This window comes from Myodes glareolus, chromosome 11 (genome assembly GCF_982192425.1).
Source record: "Myodes glareolus chromosome 11, mMyoGla1.1, whole genome shotgun sequence".
In the NCBI taxonomy this organism is placed as follows: domain Eukaryota; kingdom Metazoa; phylum Chordata; class Mammalia; order Rodentia; family Cricetidae; genus Myodes; species Myodes glareolus.
The window spans coordinates 89,785,004-89,806,216 of record NC_142036.1 but is presented as its reverse complement, the minus strand read 5'-3'; the positions used below and the strand labels follow the sequence as shown (position 1 = coordinate 89,806,216).

Genomic DNA, 21,213 nt, shown 5'->3' with positions numbered 1-21,213 from the left:
TAGAAAAAAAATCCAGAAAGAATTCTATGAGTGTTAAAACTGTGCTTGTACAATTTTTTTACTTACAGCCAAAAAAATAATGAGAATCCAGAGATATAAAGGTTTCTTTGGGACCTAAAGAGCTTCATCTGTGTGTGCTCATAGGCACCAGGCCTGCTGGCTGAGTTCTTCTCAGTGACTTGAGTGGAGGAATATTTCCTTACTTCTCTCACAGCATCTATTACAGGAGAGAATGTTACTTTTCATTTTTAAGTAAAAATATTTTAAACAAGAAGTAGTTGTGGAATAACTTACCAACCTCTATAATAATGGACTTTAGATATGGCTTTCTTTCTATATGTCCCTCTTTAGTACCCAAAGATGGCTAGTAGTGGCGATTTATGGGTCACTACTAAATCATCTTAAAATCATTCCTCTAGGGCTTACTTATCATCATCTCACTGTCAAATCTTGATCTAATGTGAGATATTATCTCTTACTCTTTCCACTTTTATGAATGAATAAAATTCAAGCTGCTGTTAGTAACGGATTAAATTCCACTTCTCTTAAAGAGCCAGCACCCTACTGTATTCCCATCACTTTAACTGAGACCAGAGCTATGTCACTGCATGGAAATGCCTATTTGCATAGACTGGTAAAATGGGTGCAGTCTACGTTAGATTTACTTCATAATAGTTCACAGCCACTGTCTCTAATCTATCATTTCAAAATAAAATCCCAACAAAGCATTCCACAATAAATAAAAAAGACTCATTTTCTCATTTTATTACCTTACATTTTTATGGCATTTCTTTTACTGAAAAGTATTTCCAATGCCATTAAGCATACTTGCTCATTTGCTCTGTGCTGCAATATACACAAAGCATTTTTTAAATTGCTCACGAGTAAAGCTTCAATCCTTTGTTTTCATAAAATATATTTGCTATTTAAAATTATTTTCTCGGCAACATGTTATTTAATGTACTATTTGGTTCATTTATTCTGTTTTGCTCTCAATTCTAGAGTATGTTGAAAACAGAGTAGGACCAACAGTAAGGGGATAATGTGATTTGAGATGAAGACATCAGCATGTTGGGATAAGTCTTATCTGCCTTCCTTAACTTGTCTCAGTATTACAGAAACGTGATACAAATTCATTCAAAACTTGGTAAAATTCCCTTCTTAGTTTGTTGCTTTTGATGTTTTGAGACGGGGTCTCACTATGTAGCACTAGCTATCCTGGAACTCAGAGATCTATCTATCTACGAGCCTCAACTTCTGCCTCCTTAGTGCTGGGCTTAAAGGTGTGCACCACCATGGCTGGCTTCCCTTCCTGTTTTTAACAATTCTATACTCCTTTACAATAGATGCTCTCAATTTTATAATGAGGATTAACTCTATTTCAAAGGTTGGTGTTATAAACATAAAACATTTTGCATAAAACGCCAAACACAGTGGTTTGTGGCTCCAAGTTGGTGCCAGCAAACCTACTACTTAATATAACAAGAGATTTGTGAGGAGGTTCCTAGGGAAAACGTACTTTGCAATGTATATTAAAAGCTAAGGTGGCAAAGAGTGACTCTTCCAAATATAAACATGAAACCCATTTACCTTTTATACATATTTTATACATGCAAGTCTGAAATTAATTTTAGATAATGTTTTTACTGTTCTTGGGTTTAGCCTGTAATTATCACAGAGTGAGAGGTGGAATTTTCCAACCATGCTAGCATGCTGGTGCTAAAATGTTTTGCATTCTTTCAATTCAAATTTTTAGATTTAGAGTTTTCAGTTAGGGATGTTCAATCTGTGCAGTACCCATCTATAACTCTACCATATGGATTCAAACTGAAAATCTCACCATATTTGCTCTATGTTTTTCAATCCAAAGTCTCACTGATACTTCCCCTAAATATTTCACTATGTATCTTCTCAGATTAAGGACATATTCCTATGTAAAAACTGTTAATAACTTCCTTTTTTTAAACAAAGGGATAAGCAATGGATGTTTTCAGGGCTTACCAGCTGCAATACTAAGCTCTGGAGTTGTCCATGGAGATGGGCATGGACCACATGCAGAAGCAAGAGATGCTTCAGTATACCAGACTTACAACCACAGGCCTCTGAGTCAGACTTTAAGATGCTCTATAACACTAGCATCACAAAGCAAAAGCCCAATACTACCTAACAACCATTTAGTAATAAAAAAATTTGCAGCTCTCAAAGCTGTTGTTTTTAATCAGGATTTAGTGAAGATTCATGCTTTCCCAAGAATCTTTTAAGAGCCTAGTGACTCTATTATTTTGGTGCATACAGGCCAAGATCCTGTGTGCCCAGGACAGTACTATATCAAAGACTGTAATTGGTTGTTATATGGCAACTACAAAGAAGACCACTTAGTGCATCGAAACTTTAAACCTAAAAGAGGTTAAGAATTACTGCATTTGAAATTTGTGTGTATAAAATAGTACCAAATATGTATCAAAATAGCCATAATTACCTTAATATCAATATATAAAATGATTTTTCTTTTAATATATCATCAATTTAAATAATCAAAACCCAAATAATTTATTTAAAAAGAACTGGATTCAAAGGATGAATCTAGTACTTACCTAAAAATAGAACGATTAATAGTACTATAATGGCAAGGAAAGCTTTGTTCCAAAAACTTGCAATTTTACCCCAGACACTAAATGAAAAAATCTTCTGCCACCTGTGAAGCAATATAATTAGATTAGGTAAAAAAACAGATAAACAAAAATAACAACATGAACAACCAAAAAAAAAACAGGAGCAAGTTTTGAAATGTTTCATAATTAGTGAAATAATATTTTGATAGTAGTGTGACAAAAATTAGAGAAATTTAATTTTAAAAGTTATTACTTCTCTGATATGACAGAATAGCTCATGATAAATGCTATGACATTTGATTATCTTTTGTCTGATGGTTTAAATATTCTAAAGTAAAATTAACTTTTAAAGTAAACATACATGAACAAAACCTCAAGAAGAAATGTGGGCATGGGTTTGTGTGCAGGAGTCATGCCTGTGGAGTACGGTCAATCTGAGATGTTCCTCAAGAGCCTTTTTACCTTGCTTTAGAGAGTCTCTCCCTGGTACTCACTGGTCAGGAGAGGCTGACTGTAAAATCTGCCTGCTTTTCCTCCCTGGCACTGAGATCATAAATCTATGCAACCCTCCCTGGCTTCCTCCACAGGTTCGAGGGATCAGACTCAGGTGCACAAGTTCGTATGCCAAGCACTTTTCCAACTGAACTATCTCAACAGTCCAAAAAGAAATTCTTAAACTAAAATGTTATTTGGTTGCTGTTGTTTTGTTTTGAGACAGGTTCCTCTGTAGCTTTGGAGCTTGTACTGGAACTCACGCTGTAGACCAGGCTGGCCTCAAACTCTCAAAGATTCACCATCTCTGTCTCCCAAGTGCTGGGATTAAACATGTGTGCCACTGTCGCCCCACAAAATGTCATATTTTTAATGGAAGCTATTTCTTTTTCCCTAGAAATGTCTCAGAAATGATGATGTCTTTTGATCCAACCACTAGCAACAGTTAATTCTCTACATACTTATTTGAGACAGGGTCTCACTACACCTCAACAGAGCCCATGTTGGTATGGAACTTGCCACCCCCATGCTTCAGCCTAAGTGCTGCAATTACAAGCAATTACTACTATATTTGGCTTCTGCAGGTCTATTTTTTATATAGTATGCTTCTATTGTATACTCTAAGTATTTTTTTTTCTTTTTTTCAAGACAGGGTTTTTCAGTAGCTTTGGAACCTATCCTTGCACTTGCTCTGTAGACCAAGCCAGCCTCTAACTCACAGAGATCTACCTGTCTCTGTCTCCCAGAGTGCTGGGAATAAAGGCGTGTGCCACCACTACCTGACAGTAATTTCTTTCTTTAACCAAAAATGTTCAAAAAATAATGACTAAGATATGACATATATGTAAAACTGGAAAAAAAAACTTTATATATCAATGTAAACTTTGACACATGGAAATATACATATGATTTATCCATGACCCAGGTCAAGCTCTGAACAGAGGAAATGAAACGCGGAAGTAAGCAGTCTAGACAAGACTGAGCAGCATAAACAAAGGTGCAGAGGCAAGAAGTGTGACCATCCTGGGACTGGGAAGGTGTTGAACTCTGCAGTAAGTACTTTAAAATGAGTGATACATTGAATCAAAAGGAGACCTGAGAAGGTAATTGGCATGTGAATACATCTCAGAAGCACAATGTGGAATTTTTACTTAAAGATATGACAAATTGTTAATAAATTTTGAAAAGAACTATCAACAATAACTTCAAGTTGAAGGGGAGAAGACTGATTTCCTTCTATGTCAGGAGTGTAACAAAATACCTTACAACATCATTCTTATAAATGTACTTCCCCATTCATGATAGCAAGTTCCTGGACCTATGGCTAATCAGGAACAAGGGAAAGTCTGTGAGTATACTGGACATTCAGTACTTTCAAGAAGGCAGAAAGTTCTTTACTGAGTAAGTAAAGCTAATATGTAGCTCTGATAGTTTACATACCCAACATTTTTAACACATACCCATTAATTTTGACTGGAATGAGAAGTAAAATGACTATTAATGAAATTGTTTCTTTTCTCCCTGAGGTCAAACCTGAGAACCATCTCTATGTTTTGGTCTGTACACAGAAATTCCACTGTCCCAATTAACAATTCTGCACCCAGCCCTTTATTTCACTGCTCCAATTCAGGATAGTAAAAAGAAAGGAAAACATGAAGTCAGCACAGTATGGCAGTCCATGGTATAAATAGCATAACACTGCTTTATTATACCTGTAATCAAGACCAAAAAGACTAAGTTCTTTTTAAAAAAAAAAAAAGTTTGGGGGAAATTCCACTTGTATAATCAAGCTTTAAAAGGTAGCATTTTAATACTGTTACCAGAGAGCAATCTGGGTTTCCTTTTTTTGGAGTACTTTTCTCTGTAATTTTCTTTTGGGTGTGGGGCAGGGTTTCTCTGTTTAATAGAGAACCTGGAACCAGGTCTGTAGACCAGGCTGGTCTGGAACTCACAGAGACCAGCCTGCCTCTGCCTCCCAAGTGCTGGGATTAAAGCCATGCGCCACCACCGCCTGCCTTGTTTAACGAGTACTTTTTATGAACCGTCTTTCTAACTTTTCTCCCCAACCACTCCATCCCGCTGTGTTTCGGGCACATCAGGGTGGCTGTGTGGGCGTCAGAAGACAACTTTGTGGTTCCCTCTCCACCACATGGTTTCCGGGCATCGAACTGAAGTCCTCTCGGGGCTGCTAGGCCCTCTGCCCATTGAGCCATCCCGCAGACCCAAACTTTCTAAGGCTACGGAAAGCGTCACACGCCGTTGCCTGAAGAAGCCAAATCCAACATTTGGTACTGTTAAAAGATCTGAACGTTTCCTACCTCTGAGGAGGAATAAAGGGCAGGCAGAAGATTAAAATGAGTCCTATTTCAGCATAGAGAAAGCTGGCAACCGCCACCCATTGGATTGTCATGGTTTTTTTTTTTTCTTCTTTAGACCTAAACAGAGAAAGATCTCACTTTCACACAAGCCCGGGTGAACGGCCCCACGCCGCGCGGGGCCTGCTGGGAGTTCCTCCGGCACCACGTGACGAGGCCGCGCGCACGCGCGCACGGCCCGAGTTTCCTTCCTCCTTCCCCCTCCCCGCCGCGGCCTCCAAGCTTCCTGGGGCCGCCGGCTGCGGTGGCCGAGCTGCGGGCCGCGCTCCTCGCGGAGGCCACCCGGCGCCGTCCGGCTTACCCGCCGCCGCTCGTCACACGCCGCCGGGAGCGCGCCGGGCCGGGCTGAGGTCACACTAGCGCGACCGCCGTTTCCTGGTGCGCGCGTGGAGGGCGCAGGGTGACGCAGGCTCCTCCACGGTGCCACCGACGCGCGGTGGTGGGAGCCAGGGCACGGGTTGGGTTCGAATCCAGCCAGCCGCTTTACGGTGGAAACCTGCCTCCCTGCCCCCAGTTAGACTAAATTTAAGTGAGGGTCCAGCCCTGGGGGTTTGTGCATTTTGTTCTTGAGATGGCAGACTCTGTATCGTCAGGGCGCGTTTTATTTTCCTGCTCTTGTCCATTTGTGGCACCAGACAACTTCAGGGACTACTAGGAAAAGATGGGTGTGGGTGTATGTTACCTAACCATATTCTGTTAGGTAACTAGATAGGTTCTGAGAAACATTGAGAGTAGACTCCCTCGTGGTTAACTCTGCGTTCTATCTCCTGTTTCCCTGGTGACGTGAGAAAGGAAAAGCTAACAACTGCACCTCCTTAGGCCTCCTGGCCAAAATGAAATATCCCTGCTCTAGGTGGAGACTTGGCATCTCGATCTGCTCCAAAGATTTTAACATTACATACTATTATATCCTCCGTTAAGCTGGCCAAGAGTCCACTCCCAGGAAATCTGATTTATTTGGAGACACGTTAAAGAGGTGGGAGAGATAATTATCCCCTTAATAAAATACTGTACTTACATATCCTAAGTGTTATTACTTTGGGACACTTTAAGAACTAACCACGCCCACCCCAGCCACTTTTGACCTCCCCTTCATCGCCATCTCTCTCTCTCTGGTGTGTTTGTCTTGTGTCGTGTGGTGTATACGTGTGTCTTTGTTCTCTCTATGTTTTTCCTATGTCTCTCTGTTTTCCTCTTCTTTAAGCAATAAATGTCTCCCTTTTCTTTAAATAATACTATGTCCTGTAAGCCTTTTATCCGCCGTAACCGCCCGCCTGACTCCCCCATCCGTATGGCCCTGCCACCCTGGAGACTAGAAGCTGCTCTGCGAGCCGCCTGGGGGATCCCAACATCATATTATTTTTAAAAAGAACAAAACTAAGATGTGCTTCTTTGTGGAGTTTCCTTCTACCATGTAGCAGTGCTAAGCTTGCTTGCTTTTCTGTGTTCTAATTAAGACAAAGGTAACACCGGCTTTTTGTTTGTTTTTCTTTGGTTGATAGCCAAAAGCCTAAGCATGCTTTCCCTGGCATTGGGCTTTCTTTATCTCTGAATGCCTGTTCCCTCCTGAAACTATAGGTGGGCCTCCATTTCTGAACAAAAAAGTCTTCCAGCTTTGCTTGTGGTAAAAGACCTGACCTAAACTCTTGCACAACCTGTTTTCCTCGTACCTTATCATCCAATGCACTTTAGAACCACACTGTCCTCATTTACTGAAAAAAGTAATTTCAGAAGGCATGGAAGTCATCTGCAAGGCTGTTGTTAAAATACTTACTTGTCATTTAATTTGAGCATTCCATGCCTACAGTTGGGTTTGCACTGTCCTTTTGGTGAGTGTCTAGTATAAATGTCTGTGCTCAAATCTATGTCTTTAAAACTTTTACCTATGTCAGAGGTGGATGTCAAATGTCTTCCTCTCTTCTTACCCACTTTTCCTTTTTTTTTGGAAAGGGCTTCTTACTGAACCCAGACTTCACTGCTTGTCTAGACTGACTGGCCACAGAGACCTTAAGATCCTCCTGACTACTTCCGTGGTGCTGGGACTCCAAGGACACGCTACCATATTGGCTTTTACATGGTTGCTGTGGATCTGAACTCTTTGATAAATTCTAGCTTTGGCTAGAGATGTGGCTCAGTTGTTCACCCTGGCTTTGATCTCCAGCACCTTCTACGTTATATGTGTGGCACATACCTATACTCCCATCACTGAGGAAGTGGAAACAGAAGAATCAGAGATTCAAGGTCATGTACAGCAATGTAGTGAGTCTGAAGCTTGCTTGTGACTACATGAGACCCCAAACCAAAAAATAATAAACTTCAATTCTGCATCATACTTAGTCCCCAAAATTCATTTTTTTGTGGCACAGCCAAGAATCCCAGTTTCAGGCAAGTTAAGGTACCTGAAAAGAATTCCTACAGAATATAAATATGATGTGTGTGTTATATGCCTTGTGTGGAAGACAGAGGATGTTGCTCTTTAGGAGCTGTCCAGCTGCTATTTGAGGAAAGATCTCTCATTGGCCCACAGGTTAAGCTAGGTTGACTAGACAGTGAGCTCCAACTATCTCTCTGCCTCTCCAGCACTGGGATTACAATTGTATGCCAATGCAATTGGATTTTTAAAAAATGTATGTGTACATGTGCATACATGTGTGTATACCAACCACATGCATGCCTGGTGTCCACAGAGAAGAAGAGTGTCAGCTCCCTAGAACTGGAATTACATATGGTTTTATGTTGCACAGATAATACTAACCCAGAGACAGATGTGGGAGTTCAAACTGAAGTTCAGAAAAGCAAAGCTGTCAACCACTAGAGAGACCTTTAACCTCTACCAAATCTCTAGACCAAAAGGGCAAGATCCTGTCTTCATGAACCCTTTGACTCCACACTCCACTGATTTCGTCTTTTCCCCTTTATAGTCCTCTCTCCACCCAACCATAATCACTCCTGTCTCCACCTCCCTAGTGCTGGGATTAAAGGTGCGCAACTCCCAACCAGGATAAAAGGCGTGAACTACCAACACCTGGATCTGTTTGGGGGTCGGCCTTGTGTAGCCCAGGGTATCCTTGACCTCACAGACATCCATTTGCTTCTGTCTCCCGAGTCCTGGGATTAAAGGTTGTGTGCTACCACTGCCTGGCCAGTATGGCTTACTAGCGTGGCTGCTTTGCCCCTCTGATCTTCAGGCAAGCTTTATTTATTAAAACACAAATAATATACGACTATAGTTGTAAGCCATTTGGGTGCTGGGAACTAAACCCAGGTACTCTGCATGAGCAAATGCTCTTAACTACTGAGTCATCTCTCCATCAGCCACACCTGCATTTTTACACTGATGCTGCAGATCACTTCAGGACCTCATCAACCTCCTGATTGTGCTATTAAGAGTAACTGTGGTGACAGTATAGTTGCAGAAGTAGTGCCTGGGAGTCACCGATGGGTTTGACATTCTCAGGAAACACAGGCTTTAGGGACAGCAACAGAACCACAGCAGCAAATGGAGTTGCTGTCCCAGTGTTGGCAGTAGCAGCAACAAGAGGTGGCTGAGCAGCTGGGCACAGGGACTAGGGTAGGTACAACAGTGGCAACAGGTAAGAGAGGGTAAAGAGCCTCTGAGGTTGTACAGAAGGCTGTGAGATTCTGAAACTGTAGGCCCTGAATGGTGGTATAGTTCCAGAGAGCTGTTAAATAGCCAATATCCAAGGCTAGGGAAATCCTAACATCTCAGCCTTGAGAATCATGGTACCTAAAGCTATAAAGCCTGTTGTCAAAGGTTGAAGAATCCACACGTCCTAGACTTACACTAATCAGAGGAGTAACACTTGATACCTCAGGCCTGCAAAAGACTCCTAACACAAAAGCACCACCACCTTGCTGTAAAATGCTGAGGGATATAAAACTGCCAAAGCCAGTGCTGGAAAGGCTTCTCATTCACCGACATTTCCATCTGGGTAAAATAAAGGACTCTGTCCAGCTCATTAGTAACACAATAATCTAATGCTTAAAATGAACTAAATTTGCTGTCCCTTGACAAGCTCCACCTAATCTTAATATATATATAAATTATTATATATTATATATATTATTATATATTATTATAATAATATATAATTATTATATATTATTATTTTATATAATTATATAAAAATAAAATATATATTTTATATATATATAAAATTTACTATTTGTGTGCATGGTGTGAAACACAATCATGCCCCAAAAGTTGAACGTCAGATGTAGCATGATACTAATTAGTCTTGTTAATAAAAACCTGGAGTCAGATATCAAGGTAAATGCTGAAAGATCAGATAAGTCAAGGAACAGCCACAGTCACTTCTTAGCTCTAGGAATCCTCAGAGCAAAGGGACCAAGATCCTGTCTGTGCTTAGCCCTATCAATTCCTGCCTCCTGTCTGTACAGATCTCCAGGCCTCTATGGTTAACTTGTGGCTAGCTCTGCCCTTTGATCTCCAGGCAAGCTTTATTTGTCAGAATACAAACAAAATCTTACAACACGGGTGAATGTGAAAAGGCCTGAAGACTTTGTGGAAATGGTTCTCTTCTTCTACCATGTGGGTCCCAGGATTGAACTTAGGTTGCCAGACTTGGCCAAGGCAAGCACCTTTATCCACTGTGCCTTCTTATTGGCCCTAATCTTACTTTTAAATTATAGCTGATATCACATGTAATCGAATTCAGTTAGACACAATCTACATACCTTGAGGTATATATTCAATTAGGAAATGTACCAGTTGATTTTCCAATTTAAAATTTTAATGTACAGTCTGACATACACGAAATTCCTTGTTCTTTTTCATTTTATATGGATGTAGACATTTATTCTATTACTTCCTAAACTTTCAAAAAATTAAAAATGTACTTATTAACTTACAGATGAGTCGTAACTTCTTGATATTAAAAAAGTTTTATAAAATTCCACACACACACACACACCCCACAATTCATAAAGACTTGGAACAAAGTTTTTCAGTATTTGATTTGGGACTATGGGATGTATGAACCTCTTAGATTCTTTGAAACTAAACAACTTGGGTTCACTCAAGATTTACTGAACTGAAATCCATGAGGAAGTGGTATAGCAGCTGATTTTCTTTTTAAAATTTTATGTGTAAAAATTTTGTGTTTTGGATGAATGTCTGTGCACCATATGCTTGACTGGTGCCTGAGGAGGCTCGAAGAAGGTGTTGGATTCCCTGCACCTGGAGTTACAGACACTAGTGAGCAGCTACTTGAGACTTGGGAATCAGACCCAGGTACTCTGAAAGAGCAGCCAGTGGTTTTAATTGTGACCAATCTCTCCAGCCCCAGGTTTTTAAAATTCTGGGGAATTTTTCATTCGTTTTTTGAGACAGAGTTTTGCTGGTCTAGAACTTGCAATCTTCTTCCTTCAGCTTTCTCAGTGCTTGGTTTAAGACAAATGCCACCATGTCTGGCCCCAATGACTGCTGTTGTACTGAAGTTAAAAGCCACAGACTTAATGTAACCTCATATGGTTCCATGTGGGATGAAGTATATGGGACAATGACTTAGAAAGTCTAGTCAAATACCATAATTGTCTGTAAGGTAATCCAGGACTGCAGATGTGCTCGACAGGGCATTAAATAATCTTTTTTCCTGCCTTGATGTTATCTTTTCCATCATGTACATTAAATGTTGATGGAAACACATAAAAGGAGTTCCAAGTTCAAGAGCGATGTCAACCCAGTCCCAGATACATTTCAGTGGGGTTTCTTCATATCCAGCAAACATAGCTGGGTTTGCTAAAAGTCCCCTTGCGACCATCACACCTGCAAATTAAAGCATAACATATTTTTCCATAAACTAAGAATCTATCATTATCAGTACAAACAATGCAAGAGCATTTATCAAAAAGTATTATTATGAGATTTCAGGATACCCTTACTACAAATTAATGAATTACAACAAGAAAGAAGTTGATTCTGGTGCCACTGATAAACCAATTGTATTCATACAACTAATTTTAAAAAGAAATCTATATTAACTGCTTCGTTAGGAGACATCCATATTGTCATGAATTGGACTGCTTAAAGTTGAGTCTATTTGCTTTCATCCAGCAACAGTTACCGCAGGGCTGCTTGTTAGTTACGTAAGGGGTAATGAAACTACATGGCAGTTCCGAGGCCCCTGTGGGCAGCAAGTTCACTAACTCTCACATCTATTCTGTATTCTAGATGCTTTTTAAAGATAAAAATGAAACAAAACAAAAATAAATATGCCATCTGTAGATGACTTTACTGGTAATAAATATGCCATCTGTAGATGACTTTACTGGTCATCAGGTATGGTGGAGGCAGCACAATGTAGCCCCTTCTAAAATGATCTACTATTTGTAAGGAAAAGATCTGGCAGCATTGTAATAAAATACTTAGCTTAAATTAGTACAATAGGGAAATATGGCTCAGTGTGAAATACAAAATCAAATTAACATCACTCCCCCATCCTAACTTTTGAATCCTTATTAAAGGATAAAAAAAAAAATCCCAGTATTTATTTCTTACCATCTGTCCCAGTCATCTGCCACACAGTCTTTGCTTCTTTCAAGTTTCTTATGTCTCCGTTAGCAACTACAGGTATAGACACACTTTCCTTTATCATTCTAATGGCATCATAGTGGACAGGTTGGTGTCTTTCTTCAGTGGTTCTTCCATGAACTGTAATCCAGGACACCCCGGTTGCTTCAGCCTTCTGGCAAAGATCTATGGTTCTTCTAAGGTCATCATGGATCCTATAATTTCAGAATTGTAGCCGTTCATAGCACACAGATTTTAATGCTAAAATAACTAAGATACTTCATCTACTACATTACTTCGCTTTACCATATTGTATTATCACTTCATGTCACTGTTACTAAGGTTTTGTTGAGTAATCATTCCCATTCAAGACCTTGGCTTTAGTTATTTGACTATGGAAACAATATGGTGACAAATGTCTTTCCCTTCCCCACTGCTTTTCCTTATCAGTGTTGAGAAATTAAGAGTCAACAGCACACTGCCACAGAGGAACACAAAGAGGTCTTCCTAATACATTCTGTGCAGGCCTCTCACATTGGAATCTTGTTTTCTTTTAATTGTTAAATCTTAGTGCAAATATCCTTCCTTCTTTCTAGCTGGTGCCAGGGATGTTTCTTAGCATTAGTTAAATAGAATCTGGAGAAAGTTGAGGGGTTGGTGAGGTCTTTTAATTAGGAATACATTGTTTTGTGTTAAGAAATAAGATTTCAGAATTTATAATTTAAGAATGGAGTTTATGTCTGTTTGCTAAATAAACATCTCTCAATATTTCCACATACCAGTCTCTAATTTATTTAGGATACATACCACATCACTAAACAAAAGGAGTATTTTTAAACTTTCCAAGTAATATATTAACTTGTTAGTAGACGGAAATATTTTGTTTACCTTATTTTAATTGAAACTGAAAATCTAGGATTTTCCACTTGATTTCTTACTTGTTTCACCATATCTTGAATGAGCTCTGGCTTGTTTATTAAGCAAGCTCCATAACCTTCTGCCACTGCCCACCTTGATAAAGCAAGCACAACAGGTAGATTGTAAACATCTAGAAGGGAAGACAAAGCTCTAAATGGACTGCATCAATCTTTCCTCTATCCGATGAGTGGAACGAAACAGACACTTACAGTTCATGGATCTACAGCAGGACAGTTAGCTTAGTTGGAGACTGTTGTCCTAAATAAAATTTATAGATCAACATTTCTAAATGGTTCCATGAAATCAGGGAAACAGGAGATGTCTTTCACCAGTCAAGTGAGAGCATTAAATTAGAATTCTTTCAACCAAAACAAATTAGGTGTTCATATTAACTGCAATTACTTCAAATTTTTTAAATTCCAAATGTGATGTTTATTGTGCATAACAAGAGGTTTTATCAGTCTCAAGAGTAAAAAAATATTTTTGGCTCACAGCATTCCAACACTACTAAATAGCATATCTAATTCTCCTAATGAGTATACAAATGTCTAATCTGATTTGGCTTAAGCTCCATTTAAAACTGTGAAACTGTGATTTATTCTTTGGGCACATTCTGGCTACTGGAAGATAACCCAGTACAGTGCCAGCACAACAGTTTCTTAAGTACGTCCCATTCAAATCCAATTAAGTAGCTATGAAACAGAAAGGAAAGGGTAACTACAGTAAAACAATTAATTAGGAGAAAGCCAACAGTATGTCTTAAATCACATAATCAGCTTTTAGAGACTATATTTGACATGGCATGAAAAACACATTTCTGGGATTGCTGTAGATATTAGATTCTCAAAGGATTAGCTACTGTTGAGGTTGAAGGCAGAACCAGAGTGTGCTTGTTTGTTTTATTGGCTTGACACAAACTAGTTATCTGGGAACAGGGAACCTTGGTTGTGGAATTGTTTCCATCAGATTGGTCTGTGAGCATCTCAACGGGACACTTTCTTGTTTAATGACTGATGTGCAAAGGCCCAGTCTACTGTCGGCTCTGCTAACCCTGTGGAGGTAGGTACCCTGGGTTGTATAAGAAAACATGTTGAAGCCGGGAGGTGGTGGTACATGCCTTTAATCCCAGCACTCGTGAGGCAGAGGCAGGTAGATCTCTGTGAGTTAGAGGCTGGCTTGGTCTACAAGAGCTAGTTCCAGGACAGGCACCAAAGCTACAGAGAAACCCTGTCTCGAAAAACAAAAACAAAAAAGAAAACATGTTGAGTGTGATAGGTAGAATTAGAATGGCCCCCGAAAGCTCATTTATTTGAATGCTTGCTCCCTGATTAGTGGAACTGTCAGGGAAGGCATGTTGATGGAGGAGGCATGCCATTAGAGGTGAGCTTTGAGGTTTCAAAAGACCATACCATTACCAGTCAGCTCTGACTCATGGTTGTATCTCGAGATGTAAGCTCTCAGTTACTTCTTCAGTGATATGCCTACCTGCCTGCTGCCATGCTTCCTGTTCACCCTCTGAATCTTTACGTCCCTAATAAACTCTTTCTTTTATAAATTGCCTTGGTCATGGTATTTTGTTATGGCTATAGAAAAGTATCTAGTTAACAGCAGAAAGCAAGTAAGCAGTGTTACTCCATGGTCTTTGCTTTAGTTTCTGCCTCCAGGTACATTCCTTGTCTTCCCTCAATCTTGGAGTGTGACTTGGGAGTTGCATACTGAAAGAAACCCTTCCCTGCCTAAGCTGCTTTTGGTTACAGTGTTTATCATAACTGATAAAACAAAAAACCAAAAAACTAATGACCTAGTGATAAGAAACAAAAACCTAGTCAAGAGTCCATAAACCACTTCAGCCATCATGAAGACCTCTGATATTCCTAAATAACCTTTTCTTTTTTAAATTCTTGTTTAGAACTATAGTGCTTTAAATCTATAGCCTTCCTCTTAAAATTTCATTAATTTATCTATTATTATTACTAGTGTGTGTATGGGAGTGGATAGTGTACACTCAGAGATCAGAGGATAACTCTGTGGAGTTGGTTCTTTCCTTACATCATGTGAGTTCAGTGGAAGCTCAGGTTATGCTTCTTATACCGTGTTCCCATATATATATATATATATATATATATATATATATATATATATATATATATATTTTACTTTCTTTGAAAACTCTTCTAATTTCTTTGACCTTTACCTCTGAGGGCAACCACAGTTAATATCTATTCCACTTGCATAGGGGCAGATGATTTGGGCAGCATCAGATAAAAGTCTTGCATCATTAGCAGCAAACTGAACAATCAATGGGCAATCACCTGTTTAAAAAAGACAGCCCAACATTAAACTTCATAGAAGAATCATTCACACAGCCAAAAATCAAATGAAAGACTGCAGAATTTATAGAGTGAAAAGTATCCCAGAATGGTAGCATATACGTACCTGTTACGTGGAAGTGAGTGTGAGCATTCTATACACACTGCCATGCTGGCTTCCTTTGTTTCTGGGAAAAGCACTCAGATGTGTCTTCTATTTAGTGGATATTCTCCTATACGGATAGACTACATACTGCTGTCTAAATTGTATTCATGCTTCTTATAAGTCTATTCCTAGATGATTGCCTAGAAGTCTAGTTGCTGAGTAAGCATTTAACACTGCCTAGGTATTTAACATAGAGACTATTACATTATCTTCTAAGAGTTTATAGATGTACAAATTAATACAAAGGGTCTTTATTTCCATTCAAGTTACCCACACGGAAACACAATATTTGTGTATCTTTTTTTCTTTTTGGTTTTTTGAGACAGGGTTTCTTTGTAGCTTTGGGGCCTGTCCTGGAACTAGCTCTTGTAGACTAGGCTGGCCTCGAACTCACAGAAAGCCGCCTGCCTCTGCCTCCCGAGTGCTGGGATTAAAGGTGTGCACCACCACCGACCGGCAATGTGTGTCCTTATTTGTATTTTTCAATTCTATTTTTTAATTGTTACTTGCTTCTTTTATTATTTATTTATATATTTATTTGAGACAGAGTCTCATTCTGTTGTCCTGAAATTTACTTTGTAGACCAGACTGGCTTTAAACTCCACAGTCTGTGTTCCAAGTGCTGAAATTAATGGAATTTTCTAGCATACCTAGCTGTGTTTTAATTTATAATTATTTTTAAAAGAAAGAAATTAGTCCTGTCTATTGCATGGGGTATATATATTTTTAGTTCTGTTTATCTTGAAGTACATATCTAGACCTATATGGAGAAGCTTAAAATTTAGGTTAGTCAAATATATCGTCTTTCCTAGGTCTTACAGAACATATTTTTCATATCATTGGATAGTGTTTGAATTCTGGAAAGACACATTTTAACATTTCAAAGGCTTTTTGAAGAATTCCTATGAAATGCAAGAGATGTTTATAAAAGACACGTTTCAGGACATCACCTCTGTTGAACCAATTACAGATTTTTATAGCAATTCACTGGTCTGGGAATTGATGAGAAAGAGCATTCTTTTTTCTTCATTGGCCTGGTTGGTACCTTGGTTACAGAATTCTATTTTAACACTCACTTATTGATCAACACCATTAGCAGCTGAACATACAAATCGAGTTATTTCTATAGCTCATGCCTTCTAGGAACCTACAATCTAGTGGAAGAGAGGGCCATGGAAGAAGAAAACAAAACAGTAAGACTAAGTACAATCAAAGAGCATGTGCTTATGAGCGAGGATATGGTTGCAGTGACCAAAGAAGCTTCCTTGGTTACAAGCTTTGAATGATGGATTAGGCACCATGAACTGTAGTTTACCAGGTGTGTGTGTGTGGGGGGGGACATGGACACGGACACACACACACACACACAGACACACACACACACACACTCTTACAGGCATGCAGGCATGATTGGAGAAGAACTCTAGGTAAGGAAGTTCAAGAACAAGGCATGCTAAACTCTACGAATTTATGGAAAGAGAGGCTGTAGATGTATTCAGTAGCTGGATCAGAAAGGACTTTGCTTATTTGCCTTAGGTGTTGAATTCTAGCCTCTAGATTGGTGATTCTAAACTGTTAGGAAGATGAGAGTACTTGTATAGTTTTTCAAAACATAAAGAGATTCTAATTAAGAAGGCCTAATTCCAATTGAGCCTGGAAGCACTCATTTCCAACAAGTTTTCAATGATGGAGTCACCTTTGGCCTGACAATCACGCTGAAGTCATTTTGGGTACTGGGAGGAAGGACTGTGAGCAGGGAGGGACATGATCAAATTTGTATCTCAGACAAGTCATTTTGGTCTATTAGAAGATAGTCTGAATGAGAAAAGACTACAGGCAACAAGACAGGGCCTTATTCTAGTAAATGAGGACAGAAAGGCTGGTGGCCTTAAGAACAGCTCACTTTACATTCTGATAGATTATTGACAGTGTAAAAGAAATACTAAAGGCACTTAAAATCAAAAGGACTATAAACTATACTCCTTGTTTCATCTAATTTTATAAAATAGCTGAGTATATATATTTCCCCTGCAAAGTCAGCAAGCTACAGATTTTACATACCTTGGTTTGTGGTAAATTCACTGTCTCTGGCTTTTACAGATCTGACAAAATCAGCAGCAACTATCATTGGTGTATAACACAGATCACAAGAGTATTTTCTTACTAGCGTTCTAAAAGCCAACCTGTGAAACATATAGAACTTTAATCATGAATTTAGAAAATCCTTGAAGTATATGCATTTGTAAGTTGCATTTAGTTAATTATTAAGTATTTATTAGAGAAATTTTTTCTTGGGTGAAAGAGATGTAGACTTTCAACTAGTCTACCTGCTAAGTATGACTAAAATCCTTGGTACTTGTGTTTTTGAAAGAGTCTCACTATATAGCTCTGGCAGGCCTGAAACTCACAGAGCTCTGACTGGCTCTGCCTCCTGGGATTAAGAGCATCACCACTTACCAAGCTAAAACCTCAAAACTACTTCTAAAATAATTATAGCAAAATCACAAAAAAAGAGAGGAGGGGGAGACAGGCCTGTGGCCTTGCAAGCCTCATCAATTTTCTTTTTGCTTTAATACAGCAGACTTGGGGCTGAAGTAGCTGACGACCTGAAATCAGCAGTGAGTGGTGACAAAAAGGGTCCAGCATAAGTTTTCTGCCTTATAAAGGATCAGTAAAGAGAAGCTTCAAAAGACGGAAAACTTACAATAACAATTAACACAATACAAAACACTACAGACTCGCCCTTGTTAGGAAATAGTGGGTGTGGAGCCTAGATTTCTCACTCTTCCAAGATGTTCTAACATCCCATGGTGACAGTGTTCAATCAGGCCTGGTAGGTACATGAAGCCTTCATTCCTATTGGCTACCAGGACTAACCTTTCCACGGCTATCAGTGGAGATCACATGGAGAGCACATACTTCCATGTGTATGGGACTGCATAGTAACAAAGCACCCTTTCGTCTCTTGCTGGATGTTGTGAAAGGAGGCCTTGTGGAGAGCCAGGACTTCCACACTACCCAGAAGCTTATGAGTCAGAACTCTCACTTCTGTCCACACTAACTAAAAGACTCCTTATCTCCCAGATGTACATAGAAGCCAAGCTGATAAACAAGACAAAATACTCTAGTAATGAGGTGATGGCTCTCTTTTCTCTCTGATGGAGCAGCATCAGAATGGCTGACTATATCAGAAGTTCCAATATATAAAACCAGTCATTACAATCTATTTTATATGAAAGAGCACACTTATGAATGCAAAAATGCTGTATCAACTGATACAGAAATAACATTAGACAAAATATCCTTATACAGTATTAAAAAAGTCTCAGAAACAGAATTGTAAACACCTTCCTTCATTTGATGAAGACCATTTATTAGATATCATATGAGCATCTCCGAGACAGGAGCAAGGACAGATTGTCTGCTTGTACCACTTGTTACAGTGGGCACTTTTACCCAGCGCAGTAAAGCATGGAAAAAGATCAAAGTACTAAGGTGAAAAGAATTAAAATTGTCCATCTTTATAGATGACAATCATGTCATCATGTTTACATAGACAATCTCGAGAAATTTAGAAAAATCCATAATTATTAAGTGAGCTCAACAAGTTTGTAAGCTATAAGCACAATGTAAAAAATCAATTATACTTTTAAAAACTCTTAATTAAGTTACAGATCTAAAATTAAAAATACAGTACTAGGGGTTAGTGGGTGGCTCAGTGGGTGAGAGTGCTTGCTACACAGGCCGGACGACTCGAATCCAACCCTCAGGACTGACATATGAACTGATCTCTGATCTCACATGAGATCACCTCATTCCCTCCGCCCTTCAGATCGTTTTCCAGGACAGGATTTCTTTGCATAGCCCTGGTTGTCCTGAAATTCACAGATCCTAAGTGTTGGGATTAAAGGTGTGCACCACCACCACCAGGCTCCCACCCCTCTTTAATACACACTCCAAAACAATTTCCTAAGCTTTACATCCAAAACACGATTTAAACAAATATAAATAAGCTGGGTTTCAAAAATACCATTAAGAACATGAAAAGATGAGCTGGGTGGTGGTGGGGCACGCCTTTAATCCCAGCACTTGGGAAGCAGTGACAGGCAGATCTCTGTGAGTTTGAGGCCAGCTGGGTCTAAGGTGCTAGTTCTAGGACAGCCAAGACCACATAAAAAAATCCTGTTTGTTGAAAAATGAAAACAAAAAGCAAAAAACAAAACAAAACAAAACAAACTAACCCCACCTCCAAAAAAGAAAGATGAAAAGATAAGCCTATATACTAGGAGGAAACATTTGCAAACCACATAGGAGTAGCTTCTGGAATAATGTAAAGACAATACTTTATTGCAAACAAATGAGACACCTTAAAAACTATTCAGAATGGGCTGAGCATTTGAATAGACATTTCTATAATGAAAAAAAAACAGTCAAGAATCAAAAAGATGTTCAACATCACTACTCATTAGGGAGTACAAATCCAAAGATTCTACTTCACACCCAATGGAATGGATATAATGATTAAAAATAGAATAAAACTACAAGTCTTTGTCAAAGGTGGAAGGAACTGGAACCCTTGTATGTTGCTGGGGAGTAGGCAGAGATGGCCTTGATTGGAAACAGGTCAACACAGAATTAACATGTGACTCATTTGACTCCATAGCTCAGAGAACTTAAATGGTCTGAGATATTTAAATACATGGATCCATAGCAGCATTATCTAAAATTGCTAAAAGGTGGAAGCAATCCAAATGTTAACCAAGTGATGAAAAAACTGATATACACCTAATGGACTACCTAATAACCCTTACACAAGGAGGGGAAGGCTGGCGTTATGGTATTATATGGATGAATCTTGAAATCAATAGTCTTAAAATGATAAGTAAACTAAGCTAGTCTCAGTTACATGAGGCACCTAGAATGGTCAACTTCATAGAGAAAGGAAGCAAAATAATGACTAGGGGCTGGAGGTGTTAGAAATGAAGAATTATTGCTGAGTGGGTCCAAAGATTTAAAGATCAGGTACTCAGTGCTTAACTGTACATAATCCTTTACAGCTAAGAATCAATTTGTAGCCCAGGCTGGTCCTGAAACTCAGTAATTCTACTGTCTTATACGCATTGAGTGCTGTTCATAAGTGTGTGCCACCATGCCTATTATGTGTACTTTATAACCATAAAAAACCACGAGAAATCATCAATAGTTAAAAAGTAACAATTACAACATGGGAAAAGATATGAAGAAACATTTCTTAAAAATATTTGGATGGCAAACAGACACATAATGATATTTGACATCTCCAGTTACATAAGAAATCAAAATTAAAACCATGACACAACTCTACTGATCTAGAAAATGGTAAAAATAAAAAGTGATATTAAAAGTTGATAAGGATGAGACAGTAGACTACTCATACGGTAAGCAAATGTTTGTTCAAAGTGTAAAACTGTAATCTCCATTCTAGAAAAGTTTAGTACTTAAAAAAACCAAACCAAACCTAAGCATCAAATCACCTCAAGCCTGGCAATTCTCCCACTGTGCTTTGGTTCTAAGAAGCATCGTCACATAAAAACCTGTATGTGTGTGTGTTTATATTCATTTAATATCGGCTGTATCCTAATACATTATCATCTTTACAGATATTAGGCTGAGGATGTAGTTCAGTCAGTACAGTGCTTGCTTAACATTCATGAGGCCCTGGGTCTGACACCAGCATTATTTAAGCTAGTCACAGTGGCATACACCAGTAATCTTAGTTTTTGGGATAGGAACACAGAAGGATCAGGTC

The 21,213-nt window shown here is 38.9% G+C and overlaps 1 protein-coding gene and 1 long non-coding RNA gene across 3 annotated transcripts in view; one reads left to right on the top strand and one right to left on the bottom strand.

Annotated features, from left to right (window-relative positions):
• The window catches only part of LOC125387938 (tRNA-dihydrouridine(20a/20b) synthase [NAD(P)+]-like), a 54,525-nt gene that overhangs the window by 30,523 nt on the left and 2,789 nt on the right, over nt 1-21,213 (bottom strand). The window contains exons 3-9 of one of the 2 annotated variants that reach the window (XM_085697763.2): nt 17,487-17,608; nt 15,145-15,262; nt 12,921-13,043; nt 12,021-12,247; nt 5,423-5,528; nt 2,595-2,695; nt 67-217 (exon numbers count right to left, since the gene is read on the bottom strand). In XM_085697763.2, the coding sequence (XP_085553889.1) occupies nt 67-217; nt 2,595-2,695; nt 5,423-5,528; nt 12,021-12,247; nt 12,921-13,043; nt 15,145-15,262; nt 17,487-17,608 (948 nt within the window). Of the gene's footprint in view, nt 1-66; nt 218-2,594; nt 2,696-5,422; nt 5,529-10,232; nt 11,289-12,020; nt 12,248-12,920; nt 13,044-15,144; nt 15,263-17,486; nt 17,609-21,213 lie in introns of those variants that run through there. The other variant, XM_048415788.3, reaches the window with a different exon arrangement.
• LOC125387982 (uncharacterized) lies at nt 5,869-7,811 on the top strand. The gene is made up of 2 exons (XR_007228060.2): nt 5,869-6,455; nt 7,430-7,811. It is a non-coding gene; the product is annotated as an uncharacterized LOC125387982 (long non-coding RNA).